Source organism: Callithrix jacchus, chromosome 18 (genome assembly GCF_049354715.1).
Source record: "Callithrix jacchus isolate 240 chromosome 18, calJac240_pri, whole genome shotgun sequence".
NCBI lineage: Eukaryota > Metazoa > Chordata > Mammalia > Primates > Cebidae > Callithrix > Callithrix jacchus.
Genome location: NC_133519.1, coordinates 30,404,960 through 30,426,872, shown reverse-complemented (window position 1 = coordinate 30,426,872; position 21,913 = coordinate 30,404,960). Strand labels below are relative to the sequence as shown.

Genomic DNA, 21,913 nt, shown 5'->3' with positions numbered 1-21,913 from the left:
CGGCGGTTTCAACTGGTGCCTGGAACACCTGGGAGACAGAGCCACCAATTAAACTGAAAAAAGGTGGCTGAAACAGGGAGCCAAGTGATTTGGCTTGGCAGTTCCCACCCCCACAAAGACGAGCAATCTGAGGCAGTCCACCATTACCAAGGCAGTCTGCCATTACCGGGGCAGTCCGCCATTACTGAGGCAGTCTGCCATTATAGAGATAGTTCGCCATTACCGAAGCAGACTGTCATTACTGAGGCAGTTCTAACTATACCTCTGTAAACAAAACCACAAGGAAGTTTCCACAGCAGCTGGGTAGAGCCCACAGCAGCTCAGCAATACCTCTGCTGGAAGACTGTGATTAGGTTACTTCTTGCTTGGTAGGGCATCTCTGAAAAAAGGCAGCAGCATGTCAGGAACTTATAAATATAGCCCCACCTTCCCAGAACAGAGCACCTGGGAAAAAAGGTGATCATGAGTTCTACTGCAGCAGACTTAAACGTACCTGCCCAGTAGCTCTGAACAGAACAATGGAGCTCTCAGCTCAGCACTTGAGCTCTTATAAGGGACAGACTGTTTCCTCAAGCAGCTTCCTGAGCTCTGTATATCCAAAGAGACACCTCATGAAGGAGAGCTCAGGCTGACATCTGGCGGGCATCCTTCTGGGATGAAGATAACAGAAGAAGAAACTGGCAGCAACCCTTACTGTTCTACAGCTGCAACAGGTGATCCCCAGGCAAGCAGGGTCTGGAGTGGACCTCTAGCAGTCCTACAGCAGAGGAGTCTGTTAGAAGGAAAACTAAGCAACAGAAATAACTTCAACATCAAGAAAAAGGACCTCCACTCAGAGACCCCATCCAAAAGTCACCAATTACAAAGACCACAGGTAGATAAATCCACAAAGATGGGAAGAAACCAAGGCAAAAAGGATGAAAACACCAAAAACCAGAACACCTCTCCTCCTCAAAGGGATTAGAACTCCTCACCAGCAAGGGATCACAACCCCTCACCAGCAAGGGAACAAAGCTGGATGGAGAACAAGTCTGATGAATTGACAGAAACAGACTTCAGAAGGTGTGTAATAACAAACTTCTCTGAGCTAAAAGAACATGTTCTAACCCAATGCAAAGAAAGTAAGAACCTTGAAAAAGGTTTGATGAAATGCTAACAAGAATAAACAGCTTAGAGAAGAATATAAATGACTTGATGAAGCTGAAAAACACAACACGAGAACTTCGCAAAGCATACACAAATTTCAATAGCCAAATTGACCAAGCAGAATAAAGGACATCAGAGACTGAAGATCAACTCAATGAAATAAGAAAGCAAGATAAGAGAAAAAAAGAGTGAAAAGAAATGCGCAAAGCCACCAAGAAATATGGGATTATGTGAAAAAACCTAGTCTACATTTGATAGTGTACCTGAATGTGATGGAGAGAATGAATCCAAGCTGGAAAACATTATTCTTCAGGATATTATGCGGGAGAACTTCCCCAACCTAGCACGGCAGGCCAACATTCAAGTCCAGGAAATACAGAGAACACCACAAAGATATTCCTCAAGAAGAGCAACCCCAAGGCACATAATCGTCAGATTCACAGGGTTGATATGAAGGAAAAAATGCTAAGGGCAGCCAGAGAGAAAGATCAGATTACCCACAAGGGAAGCCCATCAGACTCACAGCAGATCTCTCAGCAGAAACCCTACAAGGCAGAAGAGAGTGGGGGCCAATAATCAACATCCTTAAAGAAAAGAACTTTCAACCTAGAGTTTCATATCCAGCCAAACTAGGCTTCTTAAGTGAAGGAAAAATAAAATCCTTTATGAACAAGCAAGTGCTGAGAGATTCGTCACCACCAGGCCTGCTTTATGAGAGTTCCTGAAAGAATCACTAAACATAGAAAGGAACAACCAGTACCAGCCACTCAAAAAACGTACCAAATGGTAAAGACCCATTGACACAATGAAGAAACTGTGTCAACTAACGGGCAAAACAACCAGCTAGCATCAAAATGGCAGGATCAAATTCACACATAACAATATTAACCTTAAATGTAAATGGGCTAAATGCCCCAATCAAAATACACAGACTGGCAAGCTAGATAAAAAGTCAAAACCCATCAGTGTGCTGTATCCAGGAAACCCATCTCACATGCAAGGATACACAAAGACTCAAAATAAAGGGATGGAGGAAGATATACCAAGCAAATGGAGAGCAAAACCAAGCAGGAGTTGCAATCCTAATCTCTAATAAAATAGACTTTAAACCAAAAGATAAAAGAGGAAAAGAAGGGCATTACATAATAGTAAAAGGATCAATGCAACAAGAAGAGCTAACGATCCTAAATATATATGCACCCCATACAGGAGCACCCAGATACATAAAGCCAGTTCTTAACAACCTACAAAGAGACTTAGACTCCCACACAATAATAGTGGGAGACTTTAGCACTCCACTGTCAATATTAGAGAGATCAATGAGATAGAAAATTAACAAGGATATCCAGGACTTGAACTCAGATCTGGACCAAGCAAACCTAACAGACATCTATCTACAGGACTCTCAACACCAAATCCACAGAACATACATTCTTCTCAGTACCACGTCATAGTTACTCTAAACTGACCACATAATTGAAAGTAAATCAATCCTCAGCAAATGCAAAAGAACGGAAATCATAACAAACAGTCTCTCAGACCACCGTGCAATCAAATTAGAACTCAGAATTCAGAAACTAACTCAGCAGTGCACAACTTCATGGAAACTGAACAACAGGCTCTTGAATGTTGACTGGATAAACAATTAAATGAAGGCAGAAATAAAGATATTCTTCAAAACCAAAGAGAACAAAGACATGACGTACCAGAATCTCTGGGACACATTTAAAGCAGTGTGTAGAGAGAAATTTATAGCAATAAATGCCCACATGAGAAGCAAGGGAAGATCTAAAATTGACAACCTATCATCAAAATTGAAAGAGCTAGAGGAGCAAGATCAAAAAACTCAAAAGCTAGCAGAAGACAAGTAATAACTAAGATCAGAGCAGAACGGAAGGGGATGGAGACACAAATATCCCTTCAAAAAATCAGTAAGTCCAGGAGCTGGTTTTTTGAAAAGATCAACAAAATAGACCACTAGCCAGATTAATAAAAAAGAAGAGAGAGAAGAATCAAATAGATGCAATAAAAAGCAATAAAGGGGATATCACCACTGATTCCACAGAAATATTATATATATATATAATGAATTAATCTTCAAAAAAAAGATTAAAAATGATAGCAGAAAGTGAATCACCCTGAAACTTCACTATTCCTTCTGAACTGTGGACTCTCCCAGCCATAATTGATACTTTTAGGTCTGCTTTGCAGATTGAAACCACTTTACAATGAAGTCCTTTTGAAAATGCAGAAATTCCTCTTGGACAAACTCTGAAAGTGAGTTTTTCTCTGTGCCAAATAACAAGAGAAAAAGTCTCTGCGTCATTGTAGGAGAAAGAGCGGAATGGCCACAGACCTGCATAAATATTTATTAAAGTGGCGATAACGCCTCATATGCATTTTTTCAGCAGTCTAAGATTACAAAACTTAAAATGCCCAGTACTTAGCCCCCTCACACATAGCTTTGTTCTTAGCATTTTCAGCGGAACTTACAAGAGCTACATGGCTGATTCTGAAGAGTCATAGTTTTTCTTCAATGAAGTGCTTTCAGGGATCTAGACATAAATTGCTGCCACACAGAGTAGTGAAGGGAATTGTAAAGCATTTACATTTCACCATTCATGACTGTTACGCCTCTCTCAGAATAGACAGTTGGGAAATGATTGAATGAAACAAGAAATGGCCAAGCCACACCACGTCCTCCACTGTGTGTTTCTTGTATTTAAGGATTAAGGCCTCCTAACTCTGTGACATCATCGTTGCCACTACAAACAGAACCATCTGCCATCGAGTGGGGAAGCCAGTCATTCCCTAATGTGCAAAAATACTTGGTTGAACTCCTGAAACTTATTTGGTAGATCAAAAGCTGCACTGCTGAGGAATGCAATAAACTCCATCTGTTTGAGGTATTTTCAGCAATATTGCATTTTTTTTCAGAGAACCAGGGTCCCATTATTCTCTAAAATAGGCTTTTACTCCCGATAAAATTCCCAGTGGGGATCTTTATTGCCTTATTGAACAGTTGGCATCATTTTTAAAAAGGACTCTTTTTTTCCCCTTCATTCAGTCTTATGCCATTATTTATGTCTCAGAAAAGCCAGTGTGTTAACGGTTATATCATGGCAAGTCACAATGCCAAGAAACTTCTCTTCACTATTTTATCAGTGTCTTTAAATTTGTGTTTTCTTTATTAAATATGATGGTCATTGGATTAGGCATTTCCCTGGAGTCACCAATTGGCATTGTTTTCCAGAAAACACACTCTCGTGGGATCATTGTATTATTTCCTCCTCCTCATCCTCAACTTAAAACTAAATGCCAGATCTGCAGCATGACCTGTGACTCCGCCCTGTTCTAGGTCTCCACAGATGCACACACTTTACTCACAGCTCTCTTCAACGCTGTGTCTCAGCGAGAAATTCCTTCTGGGCCCCTTGTGAGAAAAGTTCAGATCTGTTCCCGGCCCATATCCCATCATGTCTCCCCCACAGGATCTGACCTTGTGAGGACTTGGGCTGCCCCGGGAGTAATGAATCACTGTCTTATTTTTTTAGGCCATATGTGAGTTAAATTGTTTGATATAAATCATACTCTTGCAGCTCGGGGTTGAAACAGGAGAGCCATTTGCCCTGCCGCCTGCTGCTGGCGGTTCTGCGTCTTTACCCAGTGTCGCTTTTAGAAATGACTACATTTTTGTGACTAACCCTTCCAGACCCATTTCTTGAGTGCAGACTAGTGTTTGTTTTGGCAGCATCCCCACTATACAGTCCTTGCTTCCCATGCCAACCTAAGGCAAAACTCATAATTTACAAAATAAAGGAACGGTCCAGATGGAGGTCTGCTTACCCTGTCTCCCCAGAACCACCCACTCCTTTCCTCTGCGCTTTCCTTCTTTTTTTTTCCACCTTCTTTGAAACCAAGGATGCAGTGTTTGTTTAAAAATGCACTGGCTGATGAAATTTTCCACTGCTTGGCATGTTGGAGGAGGAGCTGTCAGGAAAGGGCAAGCCGGCAAACGAAATGCTCTGCCTTTCATGCTAACAGTTCAGTTATTACTGATTCAAATAAATTCCTTCTGGCCACGTTCCCATATCCCAAGTATTCCAAACAGAAAGAAAGGGGGGAACTGTCATAATTTTCTGCTGTTATAAATGTATGATTTCATGTAACCTACGTGGATTCTCTGACTTGTCCATGAGCTCTGGATGCTGTATGTGTATGTATGAGATGTCAGTGAATAGTTAAATTATTTGTTTTGATTTTGCTCTAGCAAGAAAAGCCTCATCATTTAATTTTGTTTTTTATATCCAAAGAAGGTAGAAGAAGAAAAAAACCCTCATAATTTAAAAAAAAATTCTGTTTAACGTATTTCTCCTTCTTTTCCTTGCGGCTATATGCACAGGGGAACAACAAAGTAAGTTCTTTGTCCTCTTGCAGCTCTTCTGTCCCCCCAGCCCCTGCTCCGCTCCTGCATGTCTTGGCAAGAGTGTTCCTGTGCATGCTGGAATGACTGTCTTCTGTTACAGTGCATGAATTATATGGAGTGTGCAAATCTGGGGGGAAATGTGCATTTGCTCTACCATGATGGCTGTTCTGTTTTGACTTTTTGGAAGGGAAACATTCTATCCTTCAGGGTTAGTTGTTGGCTAGTTCAGAGAGTTTGATAGTATAAGTAAAGAGCTCCCACACTGAGAGCAGATTTTGAAGATTTAATAATGAGGACTCTTCTCCAGAAAGGTATGGCAATCTGATGAAATTCAGTGCAGCTGAAGTTTTTGACTAAAAATCAAAGCTCTTATGTTAATGTGCAGTTACAAAAAACCCAAACTGGAGTCTTAAATAGCAGTATGGCTGGCTTTGTTGAAGAAACTGAACTAGATCCGTGTTCTGGCTTTGAAGGTACCTTAAAATGGATGGAGGAGGGTGGGGTCAACATTTCACTTGGCTTCTGTGCCCTTGATGTCTTCCAGCTGGATGGAAGCAGGAGGGTATGGAGAATGCAGGGGGTGGCCGAAATGTGTATGATAGATTTGTGAAACCAGGCAATACACAGGAATGGTGGAAATTATTTTAATGTTGTTGTTATAATAGATCAATGAGCAATTTAATACTTCATAGGGTTGCTAGTTTGTTTAAATTTTAATTCAACTTTTCCAAAAGATTAGAACTATTTCTCATTTATATTAGAAATATAAGAATAATGTAGTTTGAGAAGCTAGCCTTATATTTAGCTGGGTGATTTGTTATTTTTTCTGTGGAGATATATTAGTGCTTCATCCTACCAGGTGGCCCACTTAAAATGGGCCTCACTGAACACAATAAGAATTGAAAAGAATCTGGTATATAAGAGTTGGCCGGCATATTCAAACCAGCTGGAATTCATCAAAATTGCTGTTCATAAGCCATACATATAGAATGTAAAACAAATGTGGGAAATCTTTTGCAGTTTAATTTGATGGAATGTGCTATTATGGAATAACCTGACATAGATGGTTGGTATTGAAAATGTGTCACTTTATAAATTTATAGCTTGATATAACTGCTTATGACCCAAGTAATAATATTTAATAAAGTTAAAGTATTACCAGAAAAGCACAAGATAGGCATTTGTGAAGGAGTAAAGAGGTGAACTCAGCCCATGTATAGTATGCTTTTTAAAAACAGCAGTAACTTTTGAAATTGATTAAAGATTTCTTCCACAAAGTAATGGCTAATATTTATAACTCTTTGAAAAGAGTGGTAGCATTAGTTATAAATATTAGGAAAAATATTTGGAAATATTTGGAAAAAATATAAAAACCCATATTTTTAGTTCTTATGCCATAAAATGTATTTCAATTATTGAATAATAAGTATGTCTAATCTTGGTCACTTGCATTGCACTGAGTCTCTGTTTGAAATTTCTTGTGCCACATTTCTTATTTGTAAGCAAAACAAAACAAAATTTTAAAAAGCACCCTGGACTAATTGTGAGTGCACTAATAGGGAGCCTGTGCATGCTGAAGATCAGGGAGCCGGCTGCTGACATTTTGGGGAGGTGCTAACTCTCAGACCACTCAAGAAGCATTTAGGATTTCTCTCTTTCACTAGTGGATTCACTGATGAGTTAAGACATTCGTAAAACTCACCCCCCTCAAAAAAAAAAAAGAAATCTACTTTTCCTTAGCAGAAGCCATCCATTTTGTTGTGTCCTGTTTAAGTTCTTCTGGATAAAAAAAATATATATATTCACTTTAATACAATTTACTGATTTTCAAGTCACTAAATGCTGTGAGAAAATTAAAAAATTTTAAATTATGGGTCTTTAATGGTCTCCCTAGGATGATGCAGAAGGCCCTTCAGGGTCTCCAGGTTCCCTCAGTCACCATCTGTATCCGAACACTTTCGCATGTGCTGCGGGACAGCTTTGGTGCTGGTTGAGAGCAAGTGTTAGATGAAGAGTATCAAAGATGTAAGCACTTACTGTTTTGATTTCGAATTAAACAGTGAGCACTTTGGAGGTGCTGGTATTTATTGCCCCATGCCTTATTTTTAATTGCTTGTTATGAATAAGTGATAGTTTATGGAAAATACAATGCTTATAACTTCTTGAATATGATCATTATACTGACCATAGACTCTGGCACACACACACACACACAAACCTCCTCAAATCACAAACAGCACATCTGCATGTTATTTTCCCGTAGCTTAGAATTTCAGTATAAATGGAAAACACTGGAATACAAGCTGTGCTGTCTCCAGAGTATAGATCTGGACTCTTCAAAAAGAGAATATGAGATTCCTTTTTTCCTCCCAGGCTGGAATGCTTGTTCTGAGTTGTCCCCAAGGCAACATACCTGACTTGTTGCCTGCCATATACGTGAGCCAGCTGTAAAGTGTGACTCATTTTAGACTCGCAAAGGCTGTTTATCTAGTGCATAGCATTTTATTTATTTATGTTATTAACCAACTAAAGAAAATGAAGTCTGCTCAAATTAATGTTTCTTTAGATGAGCAGGATAGATTCATCTTTCCACATACATTAAGTGTAGTGCATACACATGTGTACATACGCATATAATCTGGGGTATATGGAACAATCATGTTATTTGTTTTCTCAATGACAGCCAAATTGATCTACTTCATCCATCTTTAGACTATATTTAAAGTTTGGGAGCGAATCCTCTAAACTCAGAGAAATTTAACTTTTACATAGATATGCATTTAGATTCAGATTATGAATACATGATGAAACAAGCATCAACAAACATTCACATTCCTCCTGCACAATCATATGTATGTTGTTATTTCTCCTTAAAAAGCAAATTTTCCTTTTGTAAGGAGATTATAGTTGCTCAGAAAAAATTTTCCTTTCAGGCTATTACTTATTTTTCCCTTTGAAAATGTTTTCCTGTTGGCATAGTGATTTCCTAAATTGCTCAGGGTAGACTCTATCTCCTCCTGAGATGGGTTTCCCTGGACCACAGATTCCAAGTCAATGTCTTCATTACAAAGACCAGAATCCAGGCTACCCTGAGTCAGTTCTGGGAATGTCAACAAATATATACAGACACAGGGAGGTTATTTGTTTTTTAAACTTGTTTCTTGAGTACAAATGTAAATCAGAATCATATTTTTGGAATGGAGATCTTAGGTAAAAAATTAATCTCCATGTTGTGTCTTAGAGACAAGCCATTTGATTTCCTTCTTGAATATGATATCTTCTCTTGGTGAACAATTTTAGAAATTTAATAGACTTTTAATTTTGTTTTTTTATTAAATACTTGGAGCTTCAGTTAAATATTTTTGATATTAAATTATGCAAGTTAAAGGTAGAGAAAATCTTAACATGTAAGGAATAAAAATATACCAAAAGCTATAAAAGTTCTTAATGATGTTGGTATAGATACACAAATGAAAATTAAAAGGAATCCTAGATTGAGAAATCAATGTTTCAAAAAGTTTTAAGTTACAAGGAAAAGCCACATTTAACCTCTTCCCTTATGAATCTTTGGTTGCTTTTAAAAGAGAAATTTATAATCACTTAACTTCAGTATTGTTAAACTAAAGGACTCTTATATTTTCCCCCACAGAATTTAAGGGTGACTATATTGCTTAGAAAGAAGGATCATTTTAAAGGAGAAATAGGATCGACACATGCTAAAACAGGACTTTAAAATTACTGTTTTAATTAAATTCTAGTTAGTTTTAAAGCAAACATTTTATGCATATTAGAGAGCCTTGATATTTAAGAAAAGAAGAATGAAAGGAAACTCAGATGAAAAACTGTTTTTACAGCATTTAAGAAACACTTTGTCTAGTGATGTCCTAACACAGTCAGCAAGGCCAGTGGACAAGGTTGGCCTCTATTTGTGGGAAAAGTAGTTATCAATGGGAGTGATTATTTTGGTAATCCATTGGATTCTAGCACTCATTTGCAAAGATAGAATTTGCCAAATCAAATGGCATCAAAGTATGTATATTGAAGAGTACAGATATTAAATCCATATTGATTGGTTATGCCTTTTTACACCAGACCTCCAGCTCCTTTGTCCTTGATCCTATGTGAAAGAATATAGATATCCATTGAAAACTCATCTTCATAATGTGAAAATATCTTTCTGATAATGGATGTTATAATCATGATGAATGAAAGGAGCAGGGAATACAGTGTCATAATGTACATTTCCTTTGTATTATTTAAAATGCATGACCAAAACTAAGAACATTTAAGCAATTTAGGTATGGTCAGCTAAGTTATTTTATTTGAATAATGTATGTGCTTTCCCTGATTTTCTTAGAAAAGCTTAGCAAATACATGCCCTGGATTTAAGGAGCCCCCAACCCCCAATCTGGTTGACTAAATTTATGCATAACCCAATAAGGACATTATCAGAGTTAAAAGAAAGGATGAAAATTCACTAGCCTCAAAGTGTTATTTTAGTTTCATATGAACATAAAAACAAGTTGTCTCTCAATCACTGCATCACCAGTAAACTTGTGCTTTTTTTTTTGGCAAATCAGCCTTAAAAGAGCATTGTTCAAGCCTCATTTTTGAAACCCCTCACTTTAATAGTAACCTGTTGGGGAAAGGAACAGTTTAAAAACTTCTAGAGTAGAAGCCTTCTACTTCTAGAAGTTTAGAAAACTTCTAGAAGCAAATTGGAATCTATATTATGTTCCCAAATTTATTGATCATGCTAAATAGGCTCTCTAGAGAAGTACAAATGGATCTGCTGTTGCTTAGAAAGCTTATAGTAGATGATAGTAAAGGGATTTCTTAAGGGTCATTAGGGCTTGTTTATATATTTTTATTTTCTCTGTTGGGTCCAAAACGAAGTGACTTCTCTCTAGTTAGTAGGAAATAATGTGTAGGACTTCATAGCTATTTTGACATATTTGCTCTCACATATTGTAGTGTACACATCACAATATTGTAGACATCTCCTTTTTGTATGCTCCATGGTATTTAATAATGGAACTGGTTTAACACTGCTCCAAAATAAAAGTCATTCAACCTGTTTCAAAAACATGATATCTGGATAAAGAAAATGTGGCACATATACACCATGGAATACTATGCAGCCATACAAAAGAATGAGATCATGTCCTTCTCAGCAACATGGATGGAGCTGGAGGCCATTATTCTAAGTGAACTAATGCAGGAACAGGTAACCAAATACCACATGTTCTCACTTGTAACTGAGAACTAAACATTAAGATCACATGGACACAAAGAAGGGAGCAACAGACACCAGAGCCTACTTGAAGGTGGAGTGTGACAGGAGGGCGAGGATCAAAAAATTTCCTATTAGGTACTATGCTTATTACTGGGGTAATGAAATAATCTGCACACCAAACCCTGTGACATGAAGGTAACCTATATAACAAAGCTGCATATCTACCCACTGAGCCAAAAAGTTAAACAAAAGGGAAACATGTTATCATGACGTACGCTTTTATATATTTAAATTATTTATTTTATTTTATATTTTTAGAGACAAGGTCTTGGTATGTTGCCCAGGCTGGTCTTGGACTCCTGGGCTCAAGCAATACTCCTGCTTTGGCCTCCCAAAGTGCTGGGATTATAGGTGTGAGCCATCGTGCCTGGCTGATTTTAAAAATTACCTTGTGATAAGCTTGATTTTGAAATTTAAGCCTTTACAGAGCATTTCCATTAAAAAGTAGGAACTTTTTATTGTTGCTAATTAATCTTAATGTGGTTGTGGTGCTGTATGGTAAAGTCATGCAGAATCATTATAATAGGGAGATTTTAAAAGCCTTCTATATATCTTTGGCAGATTGGGAAAAAACCAAGATAAAAAAGGATATGAATGGTATAAGAAATAAACTAGATTCAAAAGATATATGTGTACATAAAGGATATATTAATATTGAATATCTGATAAAATACAGAAAACTAGAGTTGTATAGAAAATTTTAAATGTAAAAACCTATTTACAAGTGAAAAAAATACATTCCCAAATAGTTCCAATGGAAATTAGTACTTAATTTACAGACTACTTGGAATATAATAATAGTGAAAACACTATACAGGAAATGACAAATACTATACAAAGAGAAAAAATAATTTGAAAAGGAATTATTTGTTTAATGGAAGTCAATAAAATTAGAAGGTTGGAAAGAGAGCAACTGCAACCTGAGGAAAGAAAGAAATTAATAAAGTAAAAATTAATGAATTAGAAAATAGCAAAAGAAAAGCTTAAACCACATACAAATTTAAAGCTTTTGTATGAAACAATAGGCAGTAGAATTAAAAGGCAGAAGACAAAATAGTAAAATACTTGAAGCACATATGACAAAGGATTAAATATTCTCAAAATATAATTCTTTCTATTCAGTTTATTTAAAAAGCTAAAACAAAAAAGCAAAACAAAGAAAAACTACTATTCGTTATGAAAAAAGGAAGATGGCCAAATCAATAGAGCATTCATTTAGAAGCCCTCTCAGCCCCTGCAAAAGGACTAATTAATATACAACAAAAAGATTCAATTTCACTAGGAACCAAGAAGTATAAATTAAAACAGCCAGCCAAACATCATGATTGGGCTTTCAGATTAGAAGACATGAGAAAGGTCAGGATAGGTGGTAATGAGGAAGCTGTCCTCCTGGTGTACCACACATGTGGTCAACTCTGCGTTCAGTCTCCCTGGAGGCCAGCTTGAAAATCTGCACTAAATGCCTTGGTTTGGCACAAACCTTATGGCCCAGGTATTCCACTCCTAAAAGTTTATTTTTATCAAACGATTCCATAATTGTTCAAAGCTGATTTTGAAACATTGTTCATAATTACGAATGTTTAAAAACACATCAATATCCATCATAGAAAATTGGTTGAATAGAGTATTATATATTAGTTCAACAAAATGCTATGAAGCAAAGCATTTTTATCTTTAAAAATATATATAGAAATAGAAATTTTTATGATAAATTTTAAAAACACTGTGCATGCCATAGGTAGCATAATTCCATTTTACTTAAAGAATTTTACATAAAATAAGATATATGCATATATATATGTACACACAAAAAACTACCTACTGGGTACTATGCTCACTACCAGGGTACAATATACCCACATAACAAACCTGCACATGTTTTTAATTTACAGACTACTTGGAATATAATAATTGTGAAAACACTATACAGGAAACAACCAATATTATACAAAGAAAAAAAAATAATTTGAAAAGGAATTATTTGTTTAATGGAAGTCAATAAAATTAGAAGGTTGGAAAGATATACCTCATGTATCTAAAATAAAAGTTGAGATTTTAAAAATAAAATGAAATAAAAGAAATTCTGATACAGAATTTACACCAAAATTTTAATAGCATGGGCAATTTTAATTTGTGGTCCTGTGTTGTTTTCTCATTTATATGTGATAAATAACTATCTTTTGTGTAACTTTCAAAAAAAGGTTTTGAAATAAATGAAAATAATGAAAAAGTGGAGGATACCTAAATAGAGGATGGTGAGAAAGAAAGAAAAGTATAAAATGGTGAAAACAGAGTATCTAGGAGGAGAAACATGTACCATAAAAGAAATAGATTAAACTTTACAAGAAAATAGATTAACTTTTATATGAAAGTCAAAGATACATGTTTGAAATTAAGTGGAAATTAACTTTAAAGTAGAAACAAAGCATCTGAGACTCTACAAGCTTGACATAATTATGTAATCCTTTATTATGATTATTCTTGTTGTGATTATACAGATTTTGTTACCTCTCTTCCCTTTACTCTGCCTGTGCAAATATGTTATTTTCCTCACTGAATTTGATGTTAAATAACCATATTCGGAGTCTCCAATGCTCACATTCCCTCATTCATTGCCTATTGCTCAATAGTGTCTTTGTTTCAAATGCTCAAATTTCATGAGATGAAGCCTCCCCATCTTCCTGGACCAATCCTTCTTCCTTAAATTCTAGTTCCCTACCTGTCAGCACTGTTGCCTACTATGACTGTGTTGTGTGTAATGTACAAATAATGTATATTGTCTAAGGATTGTCAGTGAGCCATGTCGACCTAATTTCTGGCTCTTGATTTTCCGACTGTTTAAAAAATCTCATTGAGGTTTAAAGATAACATATAGGATTAGGCTAGCAGAATCACTATGTAAAATTTAAATTTAAAAGTCAGTTCATTTTCCTTGAACCCATTTATTTATACAATTAGATGTATACTCTGAACGTTGAAAAACAGGATGACAATTGAAATACCAAGCTCAGAATTAGAGTCCTACTATGAAATGCTCCGTTTAGGAAAAACAATTTCTTTTGGTTTCAGTCATGAGCAGCACTTACTATACATTTGCTAGGCACTCCACCAGACACCTCCAGTGAAACAAGAGCAGAAAGGCTTTGAGTTATAAAGCGTCTGGTTTCTATGTAGCATATTTAAGCACAAACAGATTAAGGCTGATGGTAGTAAAAGCCAGTGACTTAATATGACTCTAAAATATAAACAGGGTTTAGAAAGAAATTTAAATTGAAGAGAACGTTTTGAATACATATGACAGAAAAAAGTTACTATTTTATTATTGCCAAAGTTTTATGAGTTCTTACAAATTAATAAGGAAAGAAAAAATGGGGAAATGGTGCTTAGTCAGAAGGCTGCTGTGTCAGTTTGGGGGAGAGATGATGATGGCTTGGGCTAGGGTCACAGCAGTGGAAATAGTGAGAAGTGGTTGGATTTAGAATATATTTTGTAGAGCCAATCATTTTAATTACCAATGGATTTGATATGAAAAATGAGAGAAAGAGCAAAATAAAAAAAAAGATTCTTGGGTCTTAGACAATGGGTACATGTTAGTGCCATTTAATTATGTAAGAAAAGGAGAAAGTGGAATGGAACATTTGGTTTTAATTGTGCAAATTTGGGATGCCTGGTACACGTCAGTATCTAGTCAGGATAGTGTTAGTTATAATGCTATAACAAACAACCCCTCAGTAGCTTCAAACTACAAGACTTATTTCTTGCTCAGGCTGCATATTCATCTGAATATTCGTCATCAAGTTGGCTGAGGCTCTTTTTTTTTTTTTCTGGAGATGTAGTCTCACTCTGTTGCCCAGGCTGGAGTGCAGTAGCATGATTTCTGCTCACTGTATGCTCTGCCTTCCAAGTTCAAGCAATTCTTCTGCCTTAGCCTCCCAAGTAGCTGGGACTACAGGCACATGCTGCCACACCCAGCTAATTTTTTGTATTTTAGTACAGATGGGGTTTCACGGTGTTGCCCAGGCTGGTCTCAAACTCCTGATCTCACACAATCTGCCTGCCTTGACCTCCCAAAGTGCTAGGATTACAGGAGTGAGCCACTGTGCCTAGCTGGCTGGGGCTTTTCTCTTTGTTATTCTTACTACAGGACTCAGGCCAGTTGGATTACTGCTTATCACTATAGCAGACAAAATGAATGAGTAAAGAATTATACACTGGCTGTCAATGATTAGGACTGAAAGTAACATGTTATTTCCACACGCCTGTCATTGTCTAAGGCAAGCCACATGGCTATACCTAAATTCAAATGGACAGGAAGTACAATCTTACTAAGTGCCTTGAGGACAACCAAATATTTGGATGACTATCTCACTATCCAAAAGGAGATATCTTCTAGACAGTTACATATGTAAATATAGAGTCCAGGGAAGATGTTTGCAGACAGAGATTTGGAACTTGTTAGGTATTTAAAATCTTGGCACCTAGGAGGGAAGTATAGAAACCAAAAACAGAGAGCTGAGGACAAAATATCTATCCTTAAAAATATGTAGTAGAAGAGGAGAAACCAGCAAAAGAGACAGAAAAAGAATAGGGGTGTGTGTGTGTGTGTGTGTGTGTGTGTGTGTGTGTGTACAAGTGTTTCTGTATTTATATGAGCATATACACAGGCATAAAAATGGGTTTGAAGGATTAGACATTATTGTGAATTTTTTAGCCACTCGTGCTAATTTATTTGTTACTGCATTCATGTATTATTAACTTGAAATCAAATAACGTAAGAAAAAATATTCATACTATAAGTGTGGGGAGGAAAGTAGAAGGGAGCAGTAACATCTAAATAGACTGGAAAAGTGAGTATAAGGCACTTTGTGGGAAGCTAGAAGACAAGGTAAGCATTTGCCTAGACCCAGCTGGTAATGATTGTAATTGCACAGAAGCCATACACTTGCACATTAAAATTAAGCATTCTGAATAGAGAGAGCAGGCAGACAAGTATCCCAGAACAAAACCTAAAATAAGTCATTTATTTAGGACCCTATTTTTTTAAGAAACTATAAGCAAAGGGAACTAGCACATTTTAACTTAAAACTGTAGTTTTTTTTCTAACACATTTTCGTTAACACAAGTTGTCTTGCCTCAACTTGGTGCATATTATCTTAATCCAGAGGTAAAAAAGAATTGTTTTAATTATTGGAATATGCAGAACCTAGTAAACAAAGTGGTAAAAATAAAACAATAGTATTTAAATAAGGGTTTAGAAAATATGTTCAGTTGCATGCCAACTGAGTTATCCCTAAAATAGAAAAGGCTTATATTATTCAGGGATATCTAATTGTGAAACAAAAGGATATTAAAGATCAACTTTGCATGATGACAACACATATTCTTCAACATAAAATATTATTGACTATGTTTTAATTAAAGGACATTCTGATTGAGACATTTTAATTTTCTTCTTTGAAGTAATTACCCATTAGTCTCATAAATTTACTCATTTTCTATCACAGGGGCTTTAAAGAGAATTGGTGACACTTCTAGGGAGTAAGTAAAAAATAGAATTTTAAATAAAAACCAAAGAGCAAAATAGAGCCTTAAGAAAGGATCAGCCTTTCAAAATATTTCTATCACTGCAATTAATCCCTCAAGTAAGAAATTGAAAAACTATACAGATTGGCCTTGACTTACGATGCAGTTATTTCCCAGCAAACCTATTGTAAATGGGAGAGTGTGCTGAATGCATATCACTTTCACACCATCTTAAAGTCAAAAACTTTTAAGTGAGACCATCATAAGTTGGGGACTGTCTATATATTGTTTCCACATAGACCAGTGATTCTCAACCAGGGGTGATTTTTCTCTCTGGGGAACTTTTTGTAATGTCTGAAGACATTTTTGATTGTCAGACTGGGGAGTTACAACTGGCGTTTAGTGGGTTGAAGCCAGAGGTGCCACTCAACATCCTATAATGCACAGAACATCCTCCACAGCAAAGAATTATCTCGTCAAATGTGTCAACAATGTCGAAGTTGATGAACCCTGACCTCACTTAAAATAAGTATGCAAGATACCCCTATACCCAAACAGCCTATAAAGATTTGGACCTGGGTCCTTCATTAATGAAGCCCAGGTCACTTAGGATTGGATGAAGAACTGGAATCTGTTCAGCCTGCAGATTCTGGCCACATGCAGTCCATTCTCCATCATGTTTCAGCAGTAAATTCTTCCTATGAAAAATGTATACCCTGCCCTTTGATTTGCTGGTTTGCCTTAGGAAGTATGACAATAACCAAACAGATTTTCATACTTGGGCTTGCCTACTTGGTCAAGGACTGTGCATGTTACAAAGAATTGCCTTTACCCATACTTTTTTGTGAACATATGTCTTTCATTAAGTTTTTTTTTTAAAACTAATTTTTATAAATTTGGCTTTTATGTGCTTCCTCTAAAGGCCTCTTTCAAAATTGGAACTCCATGAAAACAGAAAAAAGTAAAATATTTCAGTATTTGAGCATGAGAACAAGATACAAAAATAGACTCAGTAAGGAACCGTTAAAATATAAGTCTTTATCAAGAAAAACTTTTCTAATTTTCCAACCTTAAAATCATCATTCTTTCCTTTCCATGTGGCCCAATAACTTGACTCATGAATTGTCAAATAGAAAATTTTTTTGACCAGAGTATGCAATATATTGTCTGGCAGTCAATATTTTTAGCCACTTTTATACAAATGAGACAGTTGAAGCTAGACCCAAAGATACAGCTACCGACATCGATTTGCTCAGCCCATTTAGAGGTAGAGTTTTTCAGACATAAAAGCATAGACTTTTATACTTTGCTTTTCTTCAAATATGACAAAATTACTGAAATCAATGATAGAAGCCAAGTCTTATGAAAACTATTAAAAATTTTACATTTCCAATTCATGTGAAGTGCTGAGAGGGTTATAATTATGATGAATTATAGAAGTATAAAAAATATAAAATGCATAGTATTATTTATAGAATACAAGACAAATCCTTTCATATGTTCATTGCAGCACTATTCACAAATAGAAAAGATATGGTGGATTGGATAAAGAAAATGTGGCACATCACATATCCATATATGCCATGGAATACTATGCAGCCATAAAAAAGAGTGACATCATGTCCTTTGCAGCAACATGGATGCAGCTGGAGGCTATTATCCTAATAGAATTAATGCAGAAACAGAAAACCAAATACCGCATGTTTTCATAAATGGGAGCTAAACCTTGAGTACACATGGACATAGATAAGGGAACAATAGATGCTAGGGACTACTGGAGAGGGGAGGGAAAGAGAGAAAGTAGGGTGAAAAATTACCTGTTGGGTACTACGCTCAGTACCTGGGTGACAGGATTGTTTGTACCCCAAATATATAGTATGTATATATAATATATATATATAAGGTTTCCTCTTTTCTACTTTGGCTTCCCATTCAAAAAACTGTTTATCTTTTTCTCTTCACCACTAAGTATCTTTAAATTAGCTCACTTAATTCTCACAACAGTGCAAGAAGGCAGTGGCTCTCAACTAGAGACATTTGGCAATGTCTAAAGACGTACCTGATTGTCACAACTGGGTTGGGGGTGCTACTATCTAGTGGGTGTAGGCCAAAGATGCTGCTAAACACTCTATCAGGCGCAGGACAGCCCCCCACAACAAAGAATTATCCCGTCTAAAATGTCAATAATACTTCTGTTGAGACTCTCCATTTTACAGAGAAAGAGCATGAAGCTTAGCAAAGTTAGCAAACTGGCCAAAGGTCACACATCTAATAAGTGAAGGCATCACACTTTGATTAAACCCAGGATTAAGTCTAGCGCTAATGCACTTTCTAATGTTTATACTCAATTTCAATCTAATTTATTATTATATACAAATTTAGAATAAACATCTTTGAGCATAATTTCTCATCTACACTTCTGATTATTTCCTTAGGGTAAATTTATAGAAGTGAAAAGTATCAAAGGAAATGCATAATTAAAGGTTTTCTATAATTATAATTTATAGGTATAAATTATATAGGTAATTTATATGTTATATATATTTTTAATTATTACTTCAAATTATAAAGTTTTTGATTCATGTCATCAATTTATTTTCCATAAATCTGGAGCTCATTCACATTCCTGACATGTTACCTAACTATAGCCTACAATAATAACTACTATTGTTTTCTTTTACCTTCTTATTTAATCCTTGACAGTTTGATCATTTGCCTTTCCCTTTTAAAAATATAAAAGTTCCTTGTCTCAGTTTTGCTTCTCTCAGTTAGTCTTCTTTAATTGCAAACCTATTGACTCTCTAATTAGAGGGATAAGGGAGTGCAGAGTAGTTTTAAAATGCCAATCTGAGCTCAAATCCCAGCTCTGCTGCTAACTAGTTGGGATACTTTGTGCGAGTGACTCTGATCCTCTGTCCTCATTCATTAAATGGAGCTTGATCACAATCTACCTCACAAATACCCAATGAGTTAGTGTTTGTGAAATATGTAGAATAGTGCAAGGAACAAAATTAATTCTCAAAACATATTGGCTATATTCCATATCATTATTTTTTGTACTTGGCATGGTGTTTTCATCATTGTCAAAGTGCCTTCTGTGATTTTGGACCCAATAGTTTTTCTGACTCCCAATATTATCTTCATTCTCCAAATGCCACCTCTTTTCCAAGCTTACCATTTACCAAGGACTTTACTATTTAGTAAGGCCCTGATAGGCTCATTAGGGCTACCTATTGCTGAGTTACTTATTGCTTGGCTTTTACATTCAGAATTTGTTCATGGCCTGGCATCTTACTTCAGTCTTCCCTAAACACTGTATTCTCATATACCCTACTACTATGCCAGTTCCACGGATATTGCAGATTACTCATCTCAGTTGTTCTCTGCTGTTATATTTTCTTAGATGAAAGTTCTACATAGTAGTGCTTCTCAAAGAATGCTCAGACTATTTCAAAAGAAGAAAAGAAAATTCCATTATCCAAAACATTTGGGTTTCATTGTATTCTGCATCTCCCTTCTGGTGATACACAAAGTTTATTAGCATTTTAAAGTATTTGAAAAGAACAGGGATAAAGAAACATGTAGGAGTTTTTAACACCCTAATTCCTGAATTTATTTTATCAAATAACACACTTTAAAAAAAAAAGCACACATACCTGTCACCATCTTGTAGTACATTATCAGTGTTCAATTGGGGACACTGTTGAAGAATAGGGAAAAGACCTTGAACGTCCACTAGCTCAAGTTTTCTCAAAGTGGGTCATGTGCCCTACAACAGACATAGCCAACTTGCTAATTAAAAATGCAGTCTCCTGGGCTAATCCCAAGTCTTCTGAATTTGAATATCTGCAAATACGGCCTGAAAGTATTCATTTTAAACAAGATGCCAGAGTAATTATGATAACCTATAAAGTTTTCAAATTACTATGCTAGGTACTAACGGCAGCCAGAGTGTAAATTACAAAAGCTATGACTATTTTCCTTCCGTTATTATGGAGGAGAATTTTTAAACCCATAGCCTTTGATTTTACTGGGAAGCACATTGATGTAATAGTGAGAATCATGCTGTAAGTCTGGGTTTACCAGAAATTCAACTTTCAAATCACATCCTTCCCAAGTCCTTGTCAGCTGTGAGCAATGGCAAATCATTTTACCAGTAGCTCAGGAGCCTGTGAATGGATTCTGTTCACAGCTCTAACACTGATGGTGGGGAGTCATTCCATTTCCTCATTGAAAATGACTGTTGGCAGTCCCCAGGCTAGGAGGATGATCTAGAGAAGCCTAGTACATTTCTCTGCGGTACAGGATCAGAGCAGCCACAGCCCACTGGGTGTACCCTGAGAGCTCATAATAACTCACTCTTTTCTGTATATTTGTTCAAAAAAGTCATTACCATATCTCTTTGTACTTTTCTGCTAAGTAGCTCTGAAAACTTTCAGGGAGTTTTTCAGGTGAACCTAAGTATAAATCCATCCTTCATTATGGTTTTAAATCCAGAATGAAAGTGCATCCAAACCTGACACATGTAAATAGTAGAAAGTTTGTTTATGCAAGTGTATGGTTTTAGTTTTCTTTCTTTTAACCTTCTTGCTTTTTAGACTTATTCTGCTCAATAATATTAATTTGTTCAAAGGTATATTTACATTTCTTTTGACCATGATGTTCAAAAAGAAAGTTTGATTGCTATTGAAGAAAAGTTGAGGGGAACACCTCATCGTGATATATTTGGTCATAATATATGTTAAGTTGTTGATTTTCAATGTGTAAAAGACTTTTCCTCTTGGGATTATTTTTTTACAGTCTACCTCTAACTAAATTTCCTTCCTGACTTCTGAGTATATTGAATGCTTGCATCTGCCATGCTTGGGGGTAGGAAGCACCATGAAAATGCTGTTCTTGAAAATGTTTGCCCAACTGAAAACTCTTTTACCTCTCTACTTCTGTTTATTTTCTCACCAATATGTTTCTAGAATGTTCACATTAGCTCATATCATAACTTAGCAACCTCATCTCTCTCAAACTCCCTCACCCTTGCCCTGGCCTCATTATCAGCATTAGCCAGTCAGTCACCTGTTCAGAAACCAAGGATACCCTAGCCTGGCAGGATATCTACTCCTCAAAATTGTGCAGTTTGAAATAGATTTTATCATGCTGTGCTTATATGCCAAAGCACCTAGCAGTGCAACAAACACTTGATGTTTATATTCTAGGGCAATAGATTCCAGAATCTTCCCCCAGCTTGGGGATTCATTATGTTTGTCTAGGTCTTCCTGAGTCACCTCCCAGTCTCTGATGTGTGAAAGAAGCCTAAAAGCCCACCTCTTTCATCTCTCCTTCTTGCTTGTCCTGTTGGAGTTTGATGTGATTTATTGCTTCTCTCACCTCACATCAGTTCTGTTCAACAACTTTTTATTGCACACCTGATAGGTGCTAATAATAAACGATTACTAAGTCAGTCATGATTTCTGTTCTTAAGGAGCTCACTATAGTACAGAAGTTTACAATAGAGGGTGATAAAGGTG

The 21,913-nt window shown here is 36.2% G+C and overlaps 1 protein-coding gene across 16 annotated transcripts in view; it reads left to right on the top strand.

The window, feature by feature from the left end:
- DNM3 (dynamin 3) overlaps positions 1 to 21,913 on the top strand; it is a 551,570-nt gene that overhangs the window by 451,927 nt on the left and 77,730 nt on the right. For 4 of the 16 annotated variants that reach the window (XM_008985015.4, XM_002760365.7, XM_008985014.4 and 1 more), the window contains one exon: positions 5,549 to 5,560. The exons of 10 other annotated variants lie outside the window; for them this stretch is intronic. In XM_008985015.4, the coding sequence (XP_008983263.1) occupies positions 5,549 to 5,560 (12 nt within the window). Of the gene's footprint in view, positions 1 to 5,548; positions 5,561 to 7,466; positions 7,598 to 21,913 lie in introns of those variants that run through there. 2 more of the 16 variants (XR_013529535.1, XR_013529539.1) reach the window with 2 other exon arrangements.